The 21,285-nt window shown below is 41.3% G+C and overlaps 1 protein-coding gene and 1 long non-coding RNA gene across 2 annotated transcripts in view; both read right to left on the bottom strand.

Annotated features, from left to right (window-relative positions):
* LOC112643972 (uncharacterized) overlaps nucleotides 1-21,044 on the bottom strand; it is a 29,794-nt gene extending 8,750 nt beyond the window's left edge. Inside the window, exon 1 of the long non-coding RNA XR_007411632.1 lies at nucleotides 20,862-21,044. This is a non-coding gene — a long non-coding RNA (uncharacterized LOC112643972). The remainder of the gene's footprint in view (nucleotides 1-20,861) is intronic.
* On the bottom strand, nucleotides 2,942-4,248 carry LOC112643971 (microtubule-associated protein RP/EB family member 1-like). The gene has a single exon (XM_035712353.2). The coding sequence runs from the start codon at nucleotides 4,169-4,171 to the stop codon at nucleotides 3,365-3,367; it is 807 nt and encodes a 268-aa protein (XP_035568246.1). The 5' UTR covers nucleotides 4,172-4,248; the 3' UTR covers nucleotides 2,942-3,364.
* Nucleotides 21,045-21,285: the final 241 nt, after the last annotated feature.

Below are 21,285 nucleotides of genomic sequence, written 5' to 3'. Positions count from 1 at the left end.
ATGTCCCTACTTTCCAGATGAAGGAATTGCGTCAGAGAGGTAAGACAATTTGTCCAAGGCCAAACTTTGGTCAAGATCAAAAGCAGATCTTTCTGTGGGGCGGGCAGCCCATATTGATGGCTACACCCATCAGTGAAACATTGAAATCGTGTTGTGCTGGTTGGTAAACAACCACTTCCCAAGCTCCCCCCAATCCCCTATCCTCCAGTGCCCCTGCCCACTGTCCTAGTCACCCTGACATCTTTCCAGGAGACTCCTGCCTTCCCCCCAACCCAGAACTGAAGACTTGGCCCTACTCCATCTGTACCTTCTGAACGGCTGTGCCCAAGCCCCTGTCTTAACTGTTGTTAAATATTTAATATTACCCCCTCCTGTCAGCCTCCAGAGTCCATGCACCTACATGCTCTCCATCCAGAAACCCTGGGAGAACACAGTGGATGACTGAACACCCCTGGATTTCAGCCTAAGTCAGCTCCCTCTGGGTGTGGTCGTCCTTACACATTAGCAATGCTGACGGCTGTCATAGCAGGATCCCAGCTCCCATTACTGCACAACACAAACTCAACATGCCCCTCAACACTAATTGGTACCTGTCCTTTCCTTCAGACCTGCACAAGCTAGGAAGTAAAATGAAGGCCTCAGTAAAACTACTTCCCACTAAGGTGTCTCCAATATAATTATTATCAAAACTGTCATCAGCAGCAGGCACTTACAAAGACGGTTCACTTTTTTTTAAGATTTTATTTGTCCATTCATGAGAGACACAGAGAGAGGCAGAGGGAGAAACAGGCTCCATGCAGGGAGCCCGTCATAGGACTCGATCCCCGGTCTCCAGGATCACGCTCTGGGCTGAGGGCGGCACTAAGCCACTGAGCCACCCGGGCAGCCCAGCTCTTTAATTTTAACTAAGCAATGGAGATCCTATTCCTTTTTCTCACAAAAATCACATGAAATAGGTTAACATTGCTCATTATAACAGAGAAAGGCCTGAAAACCGCAGCAGGTGAGTGACATTTCCAAGGCATCTGGCAAACTAGAAGAAACTAATCTTAAGTGCTTTCTTTCGTCTGGAAATCCTGCTGCCTTTCTTTATTTGATTTGCAAAAGGAAAGTGAAGTAGTTGCTTCAAATATTTCAATTTAAGAATTGGTTTGGCTTGGAGTTAACAATTGAGGGGAAAAAAGGAATTTTATTTGGTTAATTTAGTTATAATTAGTCTATTGTCCTCCTTATTGTGTTAACTTGTGGTTACACAGTGTCATAAAAAGGATCATGCACACACAAAAAGCTATGAGAACAAACAAATTCAAGAAAGTTGCATGAGACAAAATCAACATACAAGAATTAGTTGAATTTTTTCACCAACAACATGCTTGAAAACGAAAATGAAACCAAGAAAATGATCCCATATCCAATTGCATCCAAAAGAATATAATACATAGGAAAAAAATTTAACCAAAGAGGTGGAAGAGCTGTACACTGGACACTATAAATCACTGATAAAAGAAATTGAAGACATAAAGAAATGGAAAGATGCCATGTTCATAGATAGAAAGTATTAATATGTTAAAATGCCCATACTATCCAAAGCAATATACAGATTTAGTGCAATGCTTACAAAAAATCCAATGACATTTTTCACAGAAATAGAACAAAATAATTCTAAAATTCTTTTTTTTTTTCTCTTGAAATACAGAATTTTATTTAGAAACTGTTTAAAGTAGAAAAAAACCCTGTCAAGAAAGACCAGGTGGAAAATGGGTTCCCAATAAAATGGTATTTTAGGGCAACAAAAGTCTAAAAGGCCACAAAAGAGAAATAGCACCACTGTTATTTGAACAATGGCTAGTTACTTGCATTTTTTGGCATTGTTAATCACTGAATCTGGGTTTTCCTCTGAATTCCACACAGAGCATGCACTACACAACAATTTTATCATAAAATATCTGCTTTCTACACACATTTTAGGACAAGCTACCACCAGGAACAAATCAATACAAATACATCAGGGGCTGAACAATCTCAGTAGTGGGTGACACACATTTTGCAGAATTCTGCCAAACAAAGGAACTGAATAGGCTAGGGGCAAAGCAATGAGGAAGAGTTAAGGAATGAAATATTTTAAATATTAATAATTAATTCAGACACGGTACTGTATCTTCTGCAAAAGAAAATTAACATTTAGTAACACGCTAACGAATTTTATCTCCAAAGAGATTAGTGCACTGGCAAAGTATTCCGATAACAGTGGAGGGTGGTGGACAGCAGGTACCGAGAACACCCAGCCTTGCAGATCCTAAGGTAGCGATGGCCTTCACTGGTCACTCCCTTTGCCAGAGGTCTAGAAAGACTTGCAGCGTGACCACCTGCCTGCTGAACTTACACTCTAAGCAGCAAACTTTAAGGAGCCAAAGAGGAGTCCCCAGTGGGCACAGGGAGCAGAGAAGAGAAACATGTTCAATGTAAACTTAAAAGACAGTAAAATGGGACATGACCCCCATTCAAATCCCAGAGATGTGGGCAAGTCCCCAAAAGTAGTTGTTAGATTTAGAAACTGGACACACCTCATTTCCCAAAAACACAATACATAGAAATTTCAGGGATAACTGGAAAAATCGTCAGAGAAATGTTCAAGGAAATTCAAGCTCTTCAACATCTCAGGGCTGAAACATGCCCTCTATTCATCCAAGCAACAATGCCTCTTGCTTCTTAGAGGAGGGATACGATTGGTCAAGGACACCAAATGGCTTTACAGAGCAACTTTTTAAATTTCCCTTTTGAGCCAAGGTCTAGGTCTTTGAGGATTCAAGCAGCCCTGCAAGGCCTGTGAACAGCAGATTCCAAAGGTCCAGAGGTCTGGCCCTTCCTTCCCAGACACCCTGTCAAACATGTAAAATTCTCCTGTCATGGTACATTTTATATTTTGAAATATGGAAGCATATTTTAAATACTCTTAAGGCATTTATTTATTAAAACGTTCTCTGCCAAGATTTCACATTAGCTTAAAATTCAAATCAGTCTTTACATTTCTCTACTGAGGACTCCACCTCAGTGTATGACATAAAAGCACCTTCTCCAGCAGTGAGTGTTACCAGCATCCACACAGTGAGCCCCATGGTCAGCCTCTCTGTTCCCCAGGTGACCCAACTAGATGTTAATACTGCTCTGCTACAGGGTAAAAGCTCCTAACTCAAACTCATTGGAAAAGGGGTGAAACTTCTGCAAAGTGCACTTTAAGAAGAGGTACTGTTTGCTCATGAAAAGAAACCAGTGAGTCCTCTAAGAATAATAAAAGGGGATATTTTACAGTTAAGCACATGATTTGGAGTGAAGAATTCGGATGTTGCTTTGCTGGTCCAGGCTGTTAATACTCTTCTTGTTCCTCCTGTGGGCCCCCTTCATCAGGTATCACAAAGCCTTCATCTGTGGCATAGAGAATGTCCACGATCCTCTGCAATACAGGGTTGTTTTCCCCTTCGTTCTCCTGGCAAATCAATTCAATGTTTCTTAGCTTTCCAAAGTAGAAATCTCTCTCTTTCTCCAAGTCTTCGACGGTAAGTTTCAATACATTGACCTGCTGCATCAATTCAGCTGCTTCATCATCCCCGTTGCCCACACCAGGATTCTTTCGCACCACACCCGGGCCAGCCTTAGGGGTTGCAGTAGTTCTGTGTGTTGCAATGGGCCTCTGTGGAGCTGCACTGCTAGAGCTAAGAGGTTTCTTCGGTTTGTTCAGAGCTGGAGCAACAAGGGAGGGAGCCACTGCAGTTTCTTGACCTTGTCTGGCAGCTACAGGGTCATAGTCTTTTCCATCATAGTTTGCATCAAAAAACTTCTTGAACCACTGAACAAATTCAAAATTGTCCTGAAACTTTCCTTTTACTAATTTGTCCACAGGAATTATTTTGTCAACACCCATTCTCTTAAAACCTGCTTGTAGTATTTCGAAGTTCTGGATGTATTCATGCTCTAGTTTAGCCTGGAATTTCACTTTCTTCAAGGCAATGGAGCCAGGGAATAGCATGTCCATAAACTGACAATAGGCAGCCCCTGAGCACAACTGTTCAATCTTTGTCAGATTCAGCTGCAGAGACTCATTGATCCAGGCCAGCATATCATGTCGACTTAGGTTATCACTGGTGACGGACGTTGAGTATACGTTCACTGCCATCTTCGGCTCTCTGCGGGACCGCGTCCACTGCCTGTGCCCGGCTTCGATTCCGTCTTCGTCTCGTTCAAACCGCCCGACCTAATTCTAAAATTCTAATGGAACTACAAAAGACCCTGAACAGTCAAAGCAATCTTGAGAAAGAAGAACAGAGTTAAAAGCAACACAGTCCTAATTTAAAATTATTTTGTAAAACTATAGTAATCAAAGCAGTGTGGTACTGACATAAAAATAGGCCCCACAGACCAATGGGATAGAAGAAAGAGCCCCAAAATAAACCCCTGCACATACAGTCAACAAGTATTTGACAGAGGATCCAAGAATACTCAATGGAGAAAGGATAATCACTTCCATAAATAGTGTTGGAAAAACTGGGTATCCACATTGAAAAGGATGAACTGGACCTTTATCTTATACCATACACAAAAATAAACTCAAAATGACTTAAAGACATATACATAGGACCTAAAAGCATAACTCCTAGAAGAAAACATAGAGAAAAAGCTTTTTGACTTTGGCCTCAGCAATGATTTTTTGTTTGTGGCACCAAAAATTCCACCAACAAAAGCAAAAATAAACAAGTTGACTCATCAAAGTAAAAAGCTTCCACAAAGAAAAAGAAAAAAAAAAAATGAAAAAGTGACCTAAGGATTGAGAGAAAATATTTGCAAATTATATATCTGATGAGTTAATATCCAAAATATATAACAAACTCGTACAACTATATAACAATAGAAAAAAAAGATTTAAAAGAGGGCAGAGAACCCTAATAGACATTTTTCCAAAGAAGTCATAAAAATAGTCAACAGGTGTCTGAAAAGGTGTTCAACATCACTGCTCATCAGGGAAATGCAAATCAAAACTGCAACGAAGTATCACCTCACAGCTGTTAGGTTGTCTATTATCAAAAAAAAAAGAAACATCAGTGTTGGCAAAAGTATGGAGAAAAAGAAACTCTTGTACTGTGTTGATGAGAATATAAATTAGTACAGCCATTATGGAAAACAGTATGAATTTCAAAAAAATTAACATAGAAATACATTGTGACCCAGAAATCTCTCTTTCGGGCCTATAACCAAAGGAAGTGAAATTAGTACCTGGGAGAGATATCTGTGCCTGCATGCTCACTGCAGCATTATTCACAGTCACCAAGATACATAAACAACCTAATTGTCAAAGAATTAATGGAAAAAGGAAATGTTGTCTATACATACAATGGAATATTTTTCAGTCTTAAGAAAGATCCTGCCATGATGCAACAACATGGATGAACGTTGAGGTCATTGCTAAGTGAAATAAGCCAGGCACAGAAAGAAAAATCCCTGAATGTTCTCACTTACATGCAGAAACTTGAAAAAGGTAAATAAATAGATGTAGTTACCAGGAGTAGGAGGTGGAGTAAATAGGAAGATGTTGGTAAAGTGTAAAAAAGTTACAGTTACATAGGATGAGTAAGTCTAGAGATCTAGTGTACAGCCTGATGAGTATAGATACAGTTAACAATACAGTTAGAATTAATAATAATACAGTTAATAATACAGCTAATATTGAATACTGGAAATTTGCTAAGAGTAGATTTCAGCTGCTCTTACCACATGCATACAAAATGGTAGCCATGCGAAAAGAAACGCAGTGATCTTTTCATTATGTATATGTACATGGAATCATCACATCGTGCACTTTAAATATATACAATCTTCATTTAAAAAATTAAATGAAATAAAAAGGAGGATGTACAGTAAATATAGCAGAGAATCAAGGTTAAAAATAAACAAATATAGGAGCCTGGAAAATCTTTCACACACACACACACACACACACACACACACACACACATGCCTAAAACATGTTTCTTTTTTAAAAAAAGATTTTATTTATTTATTTATAAGAGACACAGAGAGACAGAGAGAGAAAGTTCCAAAGGTAGGCGCTAAACTGCTGAGTCACCTTGGGATCCCCTAAAATATGTTTCACGTCATTACAAGTATGCTACTTACTCTACATGGTTGAATATGACTCTACAAGCAACACCTCGCATTGCACCAGGCATGTGGGATTATTCCCACTGTGTAGCAGAGAATACTGAGGCTGAAAAGGGCAATGACTTGCTTCAGAACACTCCAACCAGCAATGGTGAAGCCACGACCAGTGTCCCAACAGTGGGTGCTGGAAGGGAAAGAGGAAAGCTAATGCCATGATTTCCAAGAGCCCCCCCTCTCCTTCCTTTCCAATCCACTGCCAGTTATAACTGTCCCATCAAGGTCTTTGGTAGGATGGACCCAGCTTTCTAGACCTCACTGTGCAGAGTCCTTCCGATTACATTACAGGAACCTCCAAGATGCCCTCCCTTTCTTACCCAGAGTTTAAATTCTAAACCCCAAGAGTGACTACTTCAGACTCCATCCTAACTGTACCAAGAAACTGAGAGTTATTTCACTGTTGGCTTTGAGCATGTCTCCCTCAGTGTCCTGATTCACAATCTTGCCCAGCATGTTATTCCACTCACCAGAGCTTTATGGCCCCCATCCCATAACTTGATAGAACCGGAGCCCATCCTTGTTTCTTGAGAAGAAACAAGCCAGCAGATAATGTGAAACGGATATGGGAGCCGGGTCCAGGATCACAAAGGCTGTGTGCATATTTTGATTTTACTCAGCAGAGGTGCCCAGGTAGCTCAGTGGTCAACCTTTGTCTTTGGTGTCCAAAAAAGCATTTGAAGATTAGTTTAAACATCAAAGGTAGATCACGTGAAGAGAGTGCTTCCCATTTCTGCCAACTATTATGATTTTTTAAACCCTGAATCAGTATTTCAACTGAATTCACATTTAGGATTAACTGGCCTGCCCTTCTTCAAATTCTTTAAATCTCTGTTAGAAAACTCTAAGCTGTTTAAACCTTTAAATCAAAACAGGGTTGACTTTTAAATACCTGAAGCTAAAGTAAGCTCTGAAGAATTTAGAAAAACCTCTGGTAGCACATAGCTTAGGCTTAGTTTTCATTGGAGCTTCCAAATTTTTCATTAAATTATCAACTGGCTTTTTCTCCAGAGTCTTTGTGATACATTTCCTGGATAAAAGCCTAAACCTTAAATTCAGATTTATTGAAGCTTATGTACAGCTATCTCAACAAATACACACATGCACACACAAACACACAAAGAAGTCCATAGTCATGTTCAAATTCTTAGCCATGGTTTTAATGAAAATGTATGGCTTTGATTCTACTATATCTGTATACATATTTAATATTCTTTTTTTGAATTTTATTTATTTGAGAGAGAGAGATTGAGAGAGAGCATGAGCAGTGGTGAAGGGGAGAGGGAGAAGCAGGCTCCCCACTAAGCAGGGAGCTGGGACTCAGGTCTCCATCCCAGGACTCTGCAAGATCATAACCTGAGCCAAAGGCAGATGCTTCACCAACTGAGCCACTCAGGTGCACCCACATTTAATATTCTTAAATATACTACATAATTGGGCACACATTCAAGTAAGGGCAATAAATACTGCTTTAACTTTAGTTTCAGTCATCTTGGTCAAAATAAGATTATGCAATAATTTCTAAAAATTTAATGTCCCTTTCCTCAGATGATCTCTTTGGGATCACTAAATTATTTAATCTTGTATTTTAATCTTCTTTTCTTCCTAAACTCCTGGATTAAACTATTATTTAATAACACAGAAATTATTCTGTTGTTCTGTTCTCAAAGCAGGACTGCATGAAGCATCTGTCTGTATTTGAATGCCTAATACAGTGCCTGGCTGAGAGTACACATTCAGTAAATGAATGATTGCAAAACAAATAAACAACTTTAAAGGACTGGTCTTGGTGGGGGGGGGAATAAGAAGTTCTTTCAAATGAAACTATATAATAAAAGAGCTTCAAGTCACTTTTCTGATGCGTATGTAAGAAACTACATGTTTAATGGAAAACATGTAGATATAAAAACATGTGCCAACTTATTTAGCTTATGTATCTGGTACATATCAATGATAAGAAAATATTTTTTGAGTAGTGGATATGCTGCCTTACCCTTCAATATCTTCAAACGTCAAACAAGCAAAAACCAGGAAGTGGAGATTGAAAATCTGGGAGTATGTGAAAGCATTGAGTTGGCAGGGTGAGCTTGAGGTGGTTGAAAGGAGATCGCATTTTCTGAAATAAAAAAATACAATCCCCAAAAAACAATAGCAGCACTGATGCTATTGCAGAAGTATTTTCAAAAGCAGCGGTTTATTGTCAATTATGGCATGAAATTGCTGGTGATAGGTGAAGGTCCGGTGTATTCATTTGATATGTGATTGGTCAATTATCGCCCTTCTCATTTCACAATATTGAGCTCAGATCCTGTAGGGAGATAAGGAGCCCTTCATTTCACTCTTGAATGGTTTCTTTGATCATTCAAAAGAAAGATGGTGTGCTCTAGAAAGAGACAGGAGTTGGTCCTCTCAAGGAGGCAGGCTGACGGTCTACACAGTGATGTCCCCACACTCCACGTTCCTCAAATTGCCCAGTTCCGTCTCCTTGCTCCATCCCATCCTTTCCCACCAAAGGAGACAAAAATCAGTGAAGGCTGTCAAAGAAATCTCCCAGATTCCAGTGTCAGCCACTAATCCCAGAGCTACATAGTCCACACCAGCCAACCAGGCCCAGACCTGCAGAAGTCAGCCATTGCCTGCTGTCTCCTCAAAGAGACTGTGATTCAGAACCTGTAGCATTGTCTCCAAGGCCTGGGCAGGAATGAAGCTCTCAGCACAGTACCTGGCAGGGAAGGGGCATGTAGTATTGAACCTTGTGTCCCTGCTGTAAGTAAACAATGCACTTCCCTTTGAGAAAGAAGAGTAATAAAAAAATTTTTTAATTAAATTTTTTTTAAAAAGCCAAACATGTACAGCCCCCATGAGAAGGATGGGTCTTTGTTTCCCTGGAGACTGTGAGACAAGTGTTGAAAGGTGATGAAGTGGGGAATAGGACCCAAAAGGCAGACTGGGTAGGGGCAGGGTCTGCGGGCGGTTTGGCAGCCCTCTCCTCAAGAATCCGAAGTGACTCCCGAGGCCACTCCTGACAGCTGCAGGCTCTCGGGTCTGCAGGACCCCCGAGGCAGAGGCAGCGCATCCTGGGAAGGGCCGGGTCTACAATCTACCCGAGTTCTGGACACCCTCGGCTCAGGGCTGAGGTGCCCCAGGCAGGCAGCGGGGAGCCCTTCCAGCCTGTGCTTCCAGCCGGGCTGGGCTCGGCTGCCCGGCACCGGGAACCTGCGGCTGGCCCTCGTTATCGGGGTATTCCTGAAGTGCTTCTGCCTTCGGGATGCGCTCCTCTCAAGAGTTACTTGGTGCAATGGTTTGAAAATGGCCCCTTGGAGATTTAGAATAGATCTGAAGGATCTTAAAAGTTCTGCAATAAAGGAACTTGTTTTACTTTGTTCAACAGAGCATGTTCCAAGTGTCTCTAACCACAGAGCTGTTTTAAATCCTAATACCTATTAACATCCCACAAAACTCCATTTTGTGAATACCTAAGGAGGCTGCGGAGAGAACATATCGGGGCCTTCAGATGGGAAAAGTTCATGTCTTTATTTCACTCACCGCTAATGAAAATTTAGCATTTACTCCCATGATCAGTGCAGGCAGCCTACCCAGGTGAGGACCCCCGCAGTGTTTCATTTTACATAGGATCGCTGCAAATGTCATTCATCACTGCTTCTAATTATCTTAGTCATCGATGCACATCAGATGTCCTTTCATTCATTAATAAAGTACCTAAGTTAACGTTATCACAAATTCATTCTTTCATAGTAGATAACTGCATTTTTATATAATTTGTTTCCTTTGTAAACATAGTGCTTTGCACATTTAGAAAGGTTATTCTAAGAGGGGGTCCATGGACTTCACCACATGGACTAAGATCCAGGGACAGAGAAGGGAAAATGCCTATTCCACATGCCTTTGTACAGGCTGGCTAGGCAGGCCAGGTTGGCCATGAGGTACTATTTTCTTAAGAGTCTAAGGCTATGTCACAAGCTGCCCATGAAAACATGAGACCAGCATGTGACTAGTAAACAATGACACTGGGGCTATAAAGAGCTAGGAGGTTCCCGTGTGATGAAGGAAGGGCATACCATGTGGATGGAGCTCAGAGACCACACTGTTCCCTCCACTGCTATTGCCAAGAGCGCCTTGGAGGTCCCAAGGTCCAGAGCTGGGATGCTGACAGCTACTGGCTACCATATCCTGCATAAAAAGAAAATGTGCAGAATCCAGAAAGGAGGGGAGGAGCCCTTCTTAGATTGCATTTTTTTTCTATGACCAATTCTAAGTTAAACAGAACAGTAAGGTGCTCAAAGAACATCTGAGGGCAATTGTTAGAAATGCATGATTATGGCATTCACACCAGGGAATGTATAAGATGACCGGGCCACTGGCTGCAGTGAGATTTTCCTTCTGTGGCTTGCAGGGTAAATGCAAATGTCTGGCACGAAGGGACTTGGGTTCAAGTTCTCCTATGGTATTGGCAGGTTAAACCTTACAGTCATTTTATCCCTGAAGATGAAATTGTCATGAATGTGATGGAAACACAGGATGTAAAGTCACCAAAACATCATGTAATCATGTGACAAATAATTGTTGAGAAGTGATTATTACATAAATCTGGCATAAGGTGGAGAAGACAGCTGGCAATAACCACAGTTATTACACTAAATATATCCACTGGAAGAAGGAAAGAAAATTCCTCATCCCAACGCAATGGTTTTTCTTTTGAAAATAGGTATTTTTTTAAATCACCAATGTCTGGTCCACCAACACAGAGCAATTGAGTTAGAAAGGTTCAGGATTCTCAGATTTGTCAAAGTTCCCAGGAGATTTTAATTCACAGCCAGGAAATCATGCCCTCAACTTACTATTAGCTCAACCCACCGATGGTAAGCAGGATTCTCAGTTCAGAGGCACCATGAGAGCCAGGACGCCAAACAAGTTAACCAGCCCGTAATGAAGGAGGTTGTGTTTAATCCGGCCATTCATTTAGCAGCTAAGTTGTCTTTACCAATAGGAGTATCCAAACTATTTAACTTCACCCTTGTCCCCCTACCTGCTCACACTTGCTTCCAAGAGCCTGACTACTGATCATGCTGTACCCCAGCCCAGGGTACCCTGGGAGCAACATTTGCTGATGGAGGAAAAATCCTCCTGGAAGGGCCCTGGGAAAGGAGTCCAGAGTCCAGAGATCCAAAGGGCAGATTTCCATTTTAAGTGTGGACCTTGGGACTCCTCTTCCCCTAACTTCTTGGGGCCTATTTCTTCATTTACAAAACAGAAATGATGAAACCAACAATGTTGGGTGGGGAAGATTAAATTAGCACATTGTGAGAGGTATATTTTCTAGTAAGAAGCTCTTTCTCATCTATTGATTTTTGCTATAACTGAAGCCAATTTCGATGTAGATTATATTTGCTGAAAATTGGGAATATTTCATAAGAGTTTACAGTTACATGCATCAGGGACTAAGTACACTGCTCTCTGGAAAAAGGAACTGAGATGCAGAGGCCCAAGCCGAGCCGAGGCCGAGCTCCCACAGCCAGATTCTCCTTTACTCAGCACCACTTCCAAGACAGTCCTAGGTGGACTTGTGTTTTGATGCCCATATCCGTTATTTCACTAGGTCATCACAGATACCTAAAGTATAATGTGCTGTGGCTTCACAACATAATTACTTAGGAGGAAAAAATAGTCACACCTGGAAAACCACAATTTCAATCTTAATGCCATGTGGTATATTTCATTTTTTTCCCTAATTATATTCACTTAGTGACTTAGAGCAAAATAATTTCCTTAACAAATAGTTCTTTTTTCCGAACTATATCTGTATGTAATGAGGATAGAATAAAAATAAAAGTTCTCTTCCAATTTATTCTATTATTATCAAATGCTAATTGAGAAAGATAAATTTGCATATTTTAAAAGACTACTAAATGAATTAGCTAATGATAAAGTGCTTTCAAATTTAAAAACTAAATAATATTAAGAGGGAGTAGAAAGTACGTTAACAATTTTCTGCTTCATATTGTCAACCCGATGGGAGGGAGATAAATAAAAGAACATGAGGGTTATCCATTAGAAACAGAAGTAATGGCAGCGTCACAACAGATTCCTGACGCTCCTCCACTCTTTGCTTATAGAAATTATGCTAATGACCGAAATCTGTGATGTTGATATGGTAAATAATCAATTATTGAACCGCTCTACCTTCAAAAAGTGTTTTGTTCCAGCTTCTATTGCTGTGTTCAAACTATCCCAAGAGTAGGGACTTAAAACAACCATTTCATTTTGCTCATCGTTTTGTGGGTTGAGAATTCAGGAAGGGCTTGTGTAGGCAGTGGGTTCCTCAGTGTGTGCATGTGATCCCTCCTCTCTCTCTCTCTCTCTCAACACACACACACACACACACACACACACACACACACACACACCTTCCAGAGCCTCTCCACCTCTCGCATGCCTCCATGGCAGCCTCAGGGCAATGAGATTTCTCACCTAGTGGCCCAGAGCTCCAAGGTCAAGTCTCAGAAGGCTCACGACATCACTTCTGCAGTATACTTTTGGTTAAAGTGATCACAGATTTAAGGGAACACAGACTTTCTCGCGTCTCAAAAAAGTAGAACCAAAGAATTTGTGGCCATGTTTAATCTACCACAAATCTCTAGGGCAGTGTGGCTCTCAATCAAAGCAAAGCAAATTTGTCCCTTCGGGGCTAGTTCATTATCTGGACACATTTTTAGTTATCACAACCAGGGAGGCAGGTGGTGCTACTGGCACCTAGTGGACAGAGGCTGAGAACGTTATTAAACACCCTGCCACTCACAGGACATTGCCCAACAAGAATAATCTGACCCAAGACATCAACAGTACCAAAACTGAGAAGCAACACTTTAAAGTGTTTCTGCAGAATAAAAGTGAGAAGTTATTGTTATGCATCTCTCTCTCCAAATGCCCCTGGGAATTTTCTAATCCCTATAGTTGGGATCAGAACAGAGATAGCACCATAGGGCAGCATTACTCTATAATTTCAGTTCAGCAGAAGCCCTGACCCTGATGTATGCTCGGTGCAACATGAAGCCAGAGCTCAGTAAGACCTGGATGCCTGACCTCAGGAAAAGTATAATCCATGGTGAGGCAAGTGGAGAGCAGCAGGACAGGTGCATAAATTATTATCTGCAATAAAGGGAAGAGTGAAAGTAATACTCGACAGGATGTAAACTCCCCAAATTCAGGAACTTCGGCTTATTTTCTATTGCCAAAACTTTGATCAGTTTCAGACACACTACAGTGGATCAATAAGTATTTGTTGCATGAATAAATGGAACTGAGTTCCTAGATAAGGAGTAGAATTTGAGAAAATATCCAGCAGAACTCCTTGTTGAAAGGTCAAATGCACTTAGTGTTACCCAATGCAAGGTGCCACTTGTCTTCCCAAGCAAAGAAACATGACATTTCTGTCTTTGTCCCCTGAGAGCGGAATCAAAGCAGCTTAGGGTGTGGAGGATAGGAGAGGCACATACAGGAGCATGGGTCTCAATGGGAAACTGGGACCCAGGGTCACAGGCCACGGCTTGGAAGGCTGCATAGCTTCCCTTTGTCCACAGTCTGGGTGAGTGCTTGGCTATTTCCCCACCAGGAAGCAGTCTAACTCATATAAAAGAACAGCAAGGAAGGGGAGATTCGACAAAACCTACTCCTGAGTAGCCAAATGATGAGGCAGAGGAGAAGAAAAGGGGAAAGAACTCAGAAGAGCATCCAAACTGGGGGTACCTGAATTGTACTGGGAAGTAGCTTCAAATTTGGAAGCTGAGGTCCTGAGGTCTCAAACAAGGGGATGAGGGGCCCATTTGCACTCAGAAAAGAGTTTGCAGTGTCCTTGAAGGAGGACATACCTTCTTTGGATTAGATCAGACACCCCATGCTGCCTGGATGGCTGACTTGGTAAAGGAAACCTGGACAGAATTTTCAATAAATAGGGAATCAGTTTGGGTCAACTTTGATTGTTTCCTTCTTAGGTAGATTCGATTTTTCATCATAAATATAATTAGTAGAAGGAAATATAGATGAATATTCCCATACCTTTGTGGAGAACTGTTGTTTAATTCTGATAAAAACACAGAGGAGAAGAAGACGGAGAGCCTAAATTCCTGAAACATACTGACCACATACAAGGACAGCCCCTGTGGGTAAAGTCCTTATAGTCAGACACCAGAAAGAGAACTGGAATAAGTCTATAAAAGGTATGCTGTACAAATAATCAATATGCTTCATATATGTTTTAAAAGCGCTTAGAAATAAATAATACTACAGATGACTACCCTGAGGAAAACATAGGTAAAGAATGTGAATAGACTAATTATAAAAGAATTTCCAGGGAGGATGTGAAAAAATGTTCTCCACTAATAAACAGTACAAACCAAAACCAACAGAATGCAAGAATTATCTACTGAATTGCCAAATAGTAATAAATACAGAATACAAATAGCTAGATATTTTTAGAGCAATTTAGCAAAGGCTTTAATAATATACAACTTTTTGAAAAATCTTTTTTTTTTCTTAATTTTATTTATTTATGATAGTCACAGAGAGAGAGAGAGAGAGAGGCAGAGACACAGGCAGAGGGAGAAGCAGGCTCCATGCACCGGGAGCCTGACGTGGGATTCGATCCCGGGTCTCCAGGATCGCACCCTGGGCCAAAGGCAAGCGCCAAACCGCTGCGCCACCCAGGGATCCCCATATACAACTTTTTGACCCCAAAATTTCAGTTATAAAAATTCATCCTAAGCAAATTACCACATAGTAAACAAAGAACATAGATGTATATCATGTCATTTATAAAAAGAAAAATTATAAGCAACTTCAATGTCCAAAACTGGCAATTAGTTGAGTAAATTATGGACAACCTATGTCACAACTATATTTTCATCTATAATGATAACAAATATGTATATTTATTGAAATGAAAAAATGTTTATGATACATTAATTGTGAAGAGGAGGATACGGGAAAGTCTTTATAATATGACCCTGCTTTGTTTTTGAATTGATAGTTGGAGAGAAAACTGTAGAGTCTGAAACATCCAGAAACTTAATCACTGTTCTGATTAGTGAGTGAGATTATGAGGGAATTTTGTTGACTTATTTGAATTGTCTCCACAAACATTACTTACGTAATTTTTTAAGAGCTTAAAAGGAAAAAAAAATCCTGATTATATTTTAAAGGTACAGAAGACGTGCATTTTAAGATTGTTAACGTCAAAAATAGATAGTGAAGATTATAATACCAGTTAAAGATGGCTTTGTTCAGGAATAAAAGAGAATTGAAGTCCGGGACAAACAAGCTGCTGCAAAACCACAGGCGAGCCAAGGGAATGGAGGAGAGGCAGGCTCTTTTGAGTAGGAAAAGGGGTAAGTTGGGAGGAGTGTTACAAACCGAAGTCCTTTGGAGGGAACTGAGAACGAGCTGTTGCTGGGGGTGGGAAGAGGATGAGGAATATCTATGTCCAAGGTCAAATCTCTATAAGGTCAAGTCTAGCTCTTCCTGTTGGGTCTACAATTGACTGCTGATGTTTCCCATCATTAATTTTCACAAGTTTCTAAGCACTGAAGGAAAACCAAGAGCAGGTAAGAACCTGTGCCGACCTATGACTGCGGATCCCTAGAGGGGAGAAAGCAAATCCTTTCCTTCTGTCCTTCTAGATTCTCAGCTGGGACTTCCTGTGACAGCAGACCAATCAACAAGAGAAAAATAAACTGGGGTTTATTAACGGGTGTATCTCCCATAAACCTAGGAGAAATAACTCAAAGAGGTGACTAGAGCTTGGGCTTTGGTACCACCCTCAGCTAAGTCAAAGGAAGAAGAGTGTGGGAGTGGGGAGTTATAGGAAGGTGACCAGAAAAAGTATGGTAAACAAGGGTAAAGTTTGTTGTGTAGATTTAAGCCACTCCATTCTCCACTGGTCTTCTTTCCAGATTAGAGACTTCCTCCTCCTCCTGGGAGGAATTGAGCTTTCCTGTGTAAATGTAAGTTTCCCTTTCAAAAGGGTAACTTCTACTCTCTTCTCAGAGTTTCCTCTGTGTCTGCTGTTTCTCAAAATAATCCTTATGCCAAAAAAGGCCTATTTAGGGTGACAGAGTCTGGTCATCCACACCGGTGCTCCTTTAATAAGCCAAGATTAAGGTTCAGTATAACACATCCCTGTCACTTTGGGTTCCAACCACAGGAATACTTTAGTACAGATGAGTGTTAACATTTATAATTTCTAACATTAACTGAGCTAAAAACACATTTCTCAAGATAAACATTTGGTTTGTGACAATCTAAGCCATTAGTTGATCTTGATTTTTATATGCACAAACTGTCAGTCATGGTCCCCAAGGACAGTCTAGAAAGAAGGTAAAACAATAGCAAGTTTTATATTTTTTTTTTCCAGAGGGTATTCGGTTGTTGAGTTTTGTTGCGTTTTTTTATTTGAAAAATTCTACAATTTATTTGTCAACCTTCATGGCACCATGTTGAAAATTCAACAGGGATAATGCTGACCTCTTTTCCTTTGCAAGGAGCTTAATAAAAACTAAATAAAATTCACATTTTAACAGCAATAATGTCTTAGCATCAGAAAATGACTATCTTCTAAATCTGCAAAATCCACCTGGGTATTTTTTGGCTTTCATTTCTAACTAGATTCAATATTTGAGAACTCATCCAATGCCTCAAAAAATTTAAAATTCTTGTTAAATAATTGAAATGGGTCATGAATTATATAATTCTCTTCCACTCTTCGAAGGTGATGGTGCCTGATAGGTGGCTGAATTAGGAGTTTAGGAGATCTAAGAGCTCTCATGGGATTCCTGTGATGCCTCCTTGAGAGTCTTACCTCCTTCCCAGCTTCATGTGTTTAATTTGAACAATGGGAAAAAACAATTTCCACTTCTTTCCCAACATATAAGGATTAACTGGATAATTCATCAACAGCAAAATTGAGAATACGGACATTTGTAGAGTCAGCTTTCCATAGATAGTAAATGAACAAATTGAATTAAAAGTACGACCTGGTGTTTAGGGAAGGGCAAAGCCTCTAGGGAAGCTCCTAGTACAGAGGCCACTTCCTACCCCTCTCATGGACTGGAAAAGTCAAGCAAGGCAACCTTCTCAAGGCCATGTTTTAACATAAAGCCATGTCTAATAAGGTACCATGTTTTAGTTTTTTAAATGCCATTTACCCATTGCTTGTGACTAGTACCTTGACAACGATGGACCCAAACCTAGAGGATGGGGGCGGGGGGGGGGGGGAAGGTAACTTCCTGCAACAGGAAATGAAAACAGCTATTAAACTCCTCCTAACACTAGTTTAAGGCCTAGTTCCTGCCTCCAGGGAGCTTGCAGTTTTGTCAGACTGCATGTAGTTTAAACAAAGGAGCACAGAGAGAATGGTCCATCAGCTCTGCGTATGAAGGGCCCACGCATCATCCTGCACTTCTCCAGGCCTACCCAAAAAGGCAGAAACAAGATCAAAGGTTGTAACCCCCAAACTGAAGAACTGCCTTCCCACGTATTTTACCTTTTCCTCCAAGGAACAATTTTCCACTAATATACCTTGCCCAACCTACACTGAAGAACAAGTGGATTTGAAATCTGTGCGCGCACACTTGGGCACACACGTTCTGTAGGAATTGCACAAAAGGCCAAAAGAGAAGCAATCCATCTGAGTTTACATTTATTGTTTCTTTGTTTTCTTAAATATTTTATTAATGCCTTGTGACTTGCTAAATGCAAATATATGAAAGGAAGGCGCTCATAGGAGAGGAAATGTTTGGTTCAAATAAACTATGACTTCAATCTATCATTTATTGCATTTGAATAAACAGAAAAGCCATCTAAACCTTTTGAATTTTAATCCTTTTTTATGGCCTCTTTATATTCATCCAAAGTGCCTCCTTACTTATATAATATAATGAACTACCCACCTGATTCAAATTCTTTCATTGCCTAGTTAGGGGTGGAATTTGAGTTAGCAGGCCAGGCCAGCTGGATAGAATAATAGCAGCTGTTGTAAATTCAAATGCATTTTATAGGAAAAGATACAAACTTCATACTGGATACTTTATTATGTTGTTTATTGCACACCTGGGGACTGAGTTTCATTACCTGCCCACGTTAGTCAGAAATAGAAGAAAATGTCCATGAATCAATTTGTGTGAAGGAGGCATTTGATTTGTATCTTGGTTGGGGAGGACCCGCTATTTGTAAAATTAGTTCAATCTGAGCAGTGCACTAAAAGGCTAGCTGAAACAGAGCCCTCCCTTCACTGGGTAGCACCAATTCCCCAAAGCAAACGCCTTTTACTTTCCCCACGTTGCCTGGGAAAGTGCTGTGAAACAGGGGGGCTGGCGGCCAGGGACTGGATGACATTGTCAGTGCCAAATCTGATGGACAAGTGGGAGGCTGAGTTTGGTTCTAATAATAGAAAGAATTTCAGAGAGCCTCTAAAAGAGATCACAGTAGCATTTCCTGAAAGAAAAACACAAGAGCAATGTGTCTTCCACACTTTTAGAGATTATTTTAAGAATATGTTGAAAGCTAAAAGCTGTGCCTTTCAAGGACACCCTGCAGAGTGTCCTGACCCAGGTTAAGTTAAGCTGTGTGAAGGGCGACAGTCACTTCTGATGGACCCATGAAGCCCCCCGCCCTCATTTTAAGTACAGTGCAGAAACTCCTACTGAAAGTAGCTTTGATGACCTCAAATTTATATCTTTCTATCTTCTGAATAATCCTTATTATAACCATGCAATAAGGGGGGTATTATTACCCCCACCTCAGAACGGAGCAAACAGGCTGAGAGACAGTGATTCTGTATTGGTTCTTTTTCTTTTCTTTCTTTTTTTTTTTTTAAGATTTTATTTATTCACGAGAGAGACAGAGAAAGAGAGAGAGGCAGAGACACAGGCAGAGGGAGAAGCAGGCTCCATGCAGGGAGCCCAATGTGGGACTCGATCCCAGGGCTCCAGGATCAGGCCCTGGGCTGAAGGCGGCGCTAAACCGCTGAGCCACCTGGGCTGCCCTCTGTATTGGTTCTTGATGCACAGCTGGGAAAGGACAGGAAACCTACCTCAGAGGCCATGGTGGGGTGGCCCTCTCTGTCATGCATAGAGTAGAGGGTGGTTCTTACTTTGGCTTGGATGATGAAGGAACATGATTTCAATGAATCCAGCTAGCAAAATAGTGGCTGTAAGTACATGGTGAGCCCTGGGCCTCTGACCCCACTGAGGCTGAGACCGTGAGTCTCAGGACACCTCCCTCAGGGAATGCACCCTGGACCCTGCACACCCCATGGAGATGCAGTGCTGGGCCTCAAACCCCTCCTGGCCAAGTCTTTACAGCATGATTTAGTACCTTCCCTCACTCTCTTGGCCATAAATGTAACAGGGAGTGGGAAGATACAGTTTTCATAAGCATCTGGGGACAAAGAAATACTTGATTCTCAGTTATTTTGAACAAATAACCAAATCCATTATTCACATTCTATTTACATATGGTCCAGAAATAACTGAAGGCAACTGTCCAGGTTTACTAATTCAACCCCTGGAAAGATTTTTGATAGTTTTGTTTTTATTAACCAGGTTGGCACTCTCGACAGCCTAAAGTTATACCATGATTTTTATGCCTCATCATTCAGTTTGGATCATGTGAGCCTACAACCTGCGAATGAAACAAGTGTATAAGTAATTTATGGGAGCAAAGAGAAGTAGCCAAGAGGTGGTGTGAGTCACGGGTGAGGTGTTAGGCAGAAATCCTGTGGCCAGGCTTGCGAATGGCACAGTCTTGGCAAGGGGCAAGCTTAGACATATGCGTGTGTGTGTGTGTGTGTGTGTATGTGTGTGCAGGTGTATGTTTTAATTAGGCTCCTTGAGTCTGCGGGAACAAGAGCAGAATTTACAATGGGAAATGAAATTTGTCAGAAAAATAAATAGAGAAATAAGGACCCATGGGCAATCCCTCTGCAGGTAGACAAGGAGACCCCTGAAGAAATGGGATCTAGTTCAGGACACATAGCAATCTCCCAGCTTCCATGCTCTGTTTGCCTTTGTGATTGTACCTCCTCTGGCACCTCTGTGGTCTCTGACTGTCTGGAACATTCTGGCTGGTTAAAGGTCTAAATTTCAGAGATGCCAGTCCACTCAGTTTATCGGGGAGAGCCCTCCTCACCAGGCTCCTTCAGAAACTACAACAAATGGACTAGGAATGTACTAGATAACATCTTCAGTCAGGCCCTGCCCTGCCAACCCACAGCAGAGACTATGTTCCCTAGAAGCCACTTCTCCGTAGATTCCAGGAGAGGAAGCACCTCGAAACACTAACCATACAGTTACCATATGACCCAGCAACTCCTAGGTATGCACCCCAAAGAACTGCCAACAGGAACCCAATAACCTGCATGCCAGTGGTTGTTGTAGAATTATTCACAGCAGCCAAATGGTGCAACAATCCAAACATCCAACCATGCATGACTGGATAAAGAAAATGTGGTTATCCATGCAGCAGAGTGTTATTCAGTCATGACAAGACCTGAAATACTGACAAGTGCTACAAATGAGTGAACCTTGAAGGAGTATGCCACGACAAAAGCCAGACATTAAAGTCACATAGTGTAAGATTCCACTTACATGAAAGTCTGATTTGGCAAGTTCATCGAAACAGAAGTTGATTGGAGGTGACCAGGAGCAGGAGGAGGTGAAGGGGAGTCACTGCCTCATGGTTAGTTTCTGTTTGGGGTCAAACGAGAGGTTTCAGGAACAGATAGAAAGTGATGGCTGCACAACAACATGTGAATGTGTAAATGCCACTGAGTTATACCCTAGTAGTAGTTCAAATGACAAAAGGTACATTCTATTATGTCACCAGGAGGAGAACTTGTGTGATTGGACTGATGGACAGTGGGCAGAAGTCACCACTGCTAGGATGCTGTTGCCATCACAGGGGGGCAGGGACTGCAGAGGTGCTGGGGGCCTGATGGTCCTCGCTCTGCCGCCAGCCACTGTCAGGCCCATCTTCCTGACTAACTAGCAGGGCTCCACAGTCCCTGGTGGG

Source organism: Canis lupus, chromosome 1 (assembly GCF_003254725.2).
Source record: "Canis lupus dingo isolate Sandy chromosome 1, ASM325472v2, whole genome shotgun sequence".
Taxonomy (NCBI): Eukaryota; Metazoa; Chordata; class Mammalia; order Carnivora; family Canidae; genus Canis; species Canis lupus.
Note: the sequence above shows the minus strand (reverse complement) of the source record. Positions and strands in the feature narration are given on the sequence as shown.

Bases quoted from the DNA above. Each gene is read 5' to 3' on its own strand.
- LOC112643971 (XM_035712353.2), bottom strand. From the start codon at position 4,171: ATGGCAGTGAACGTATACTCAACGTCCGTCACCAGTGATAACCTAAGT.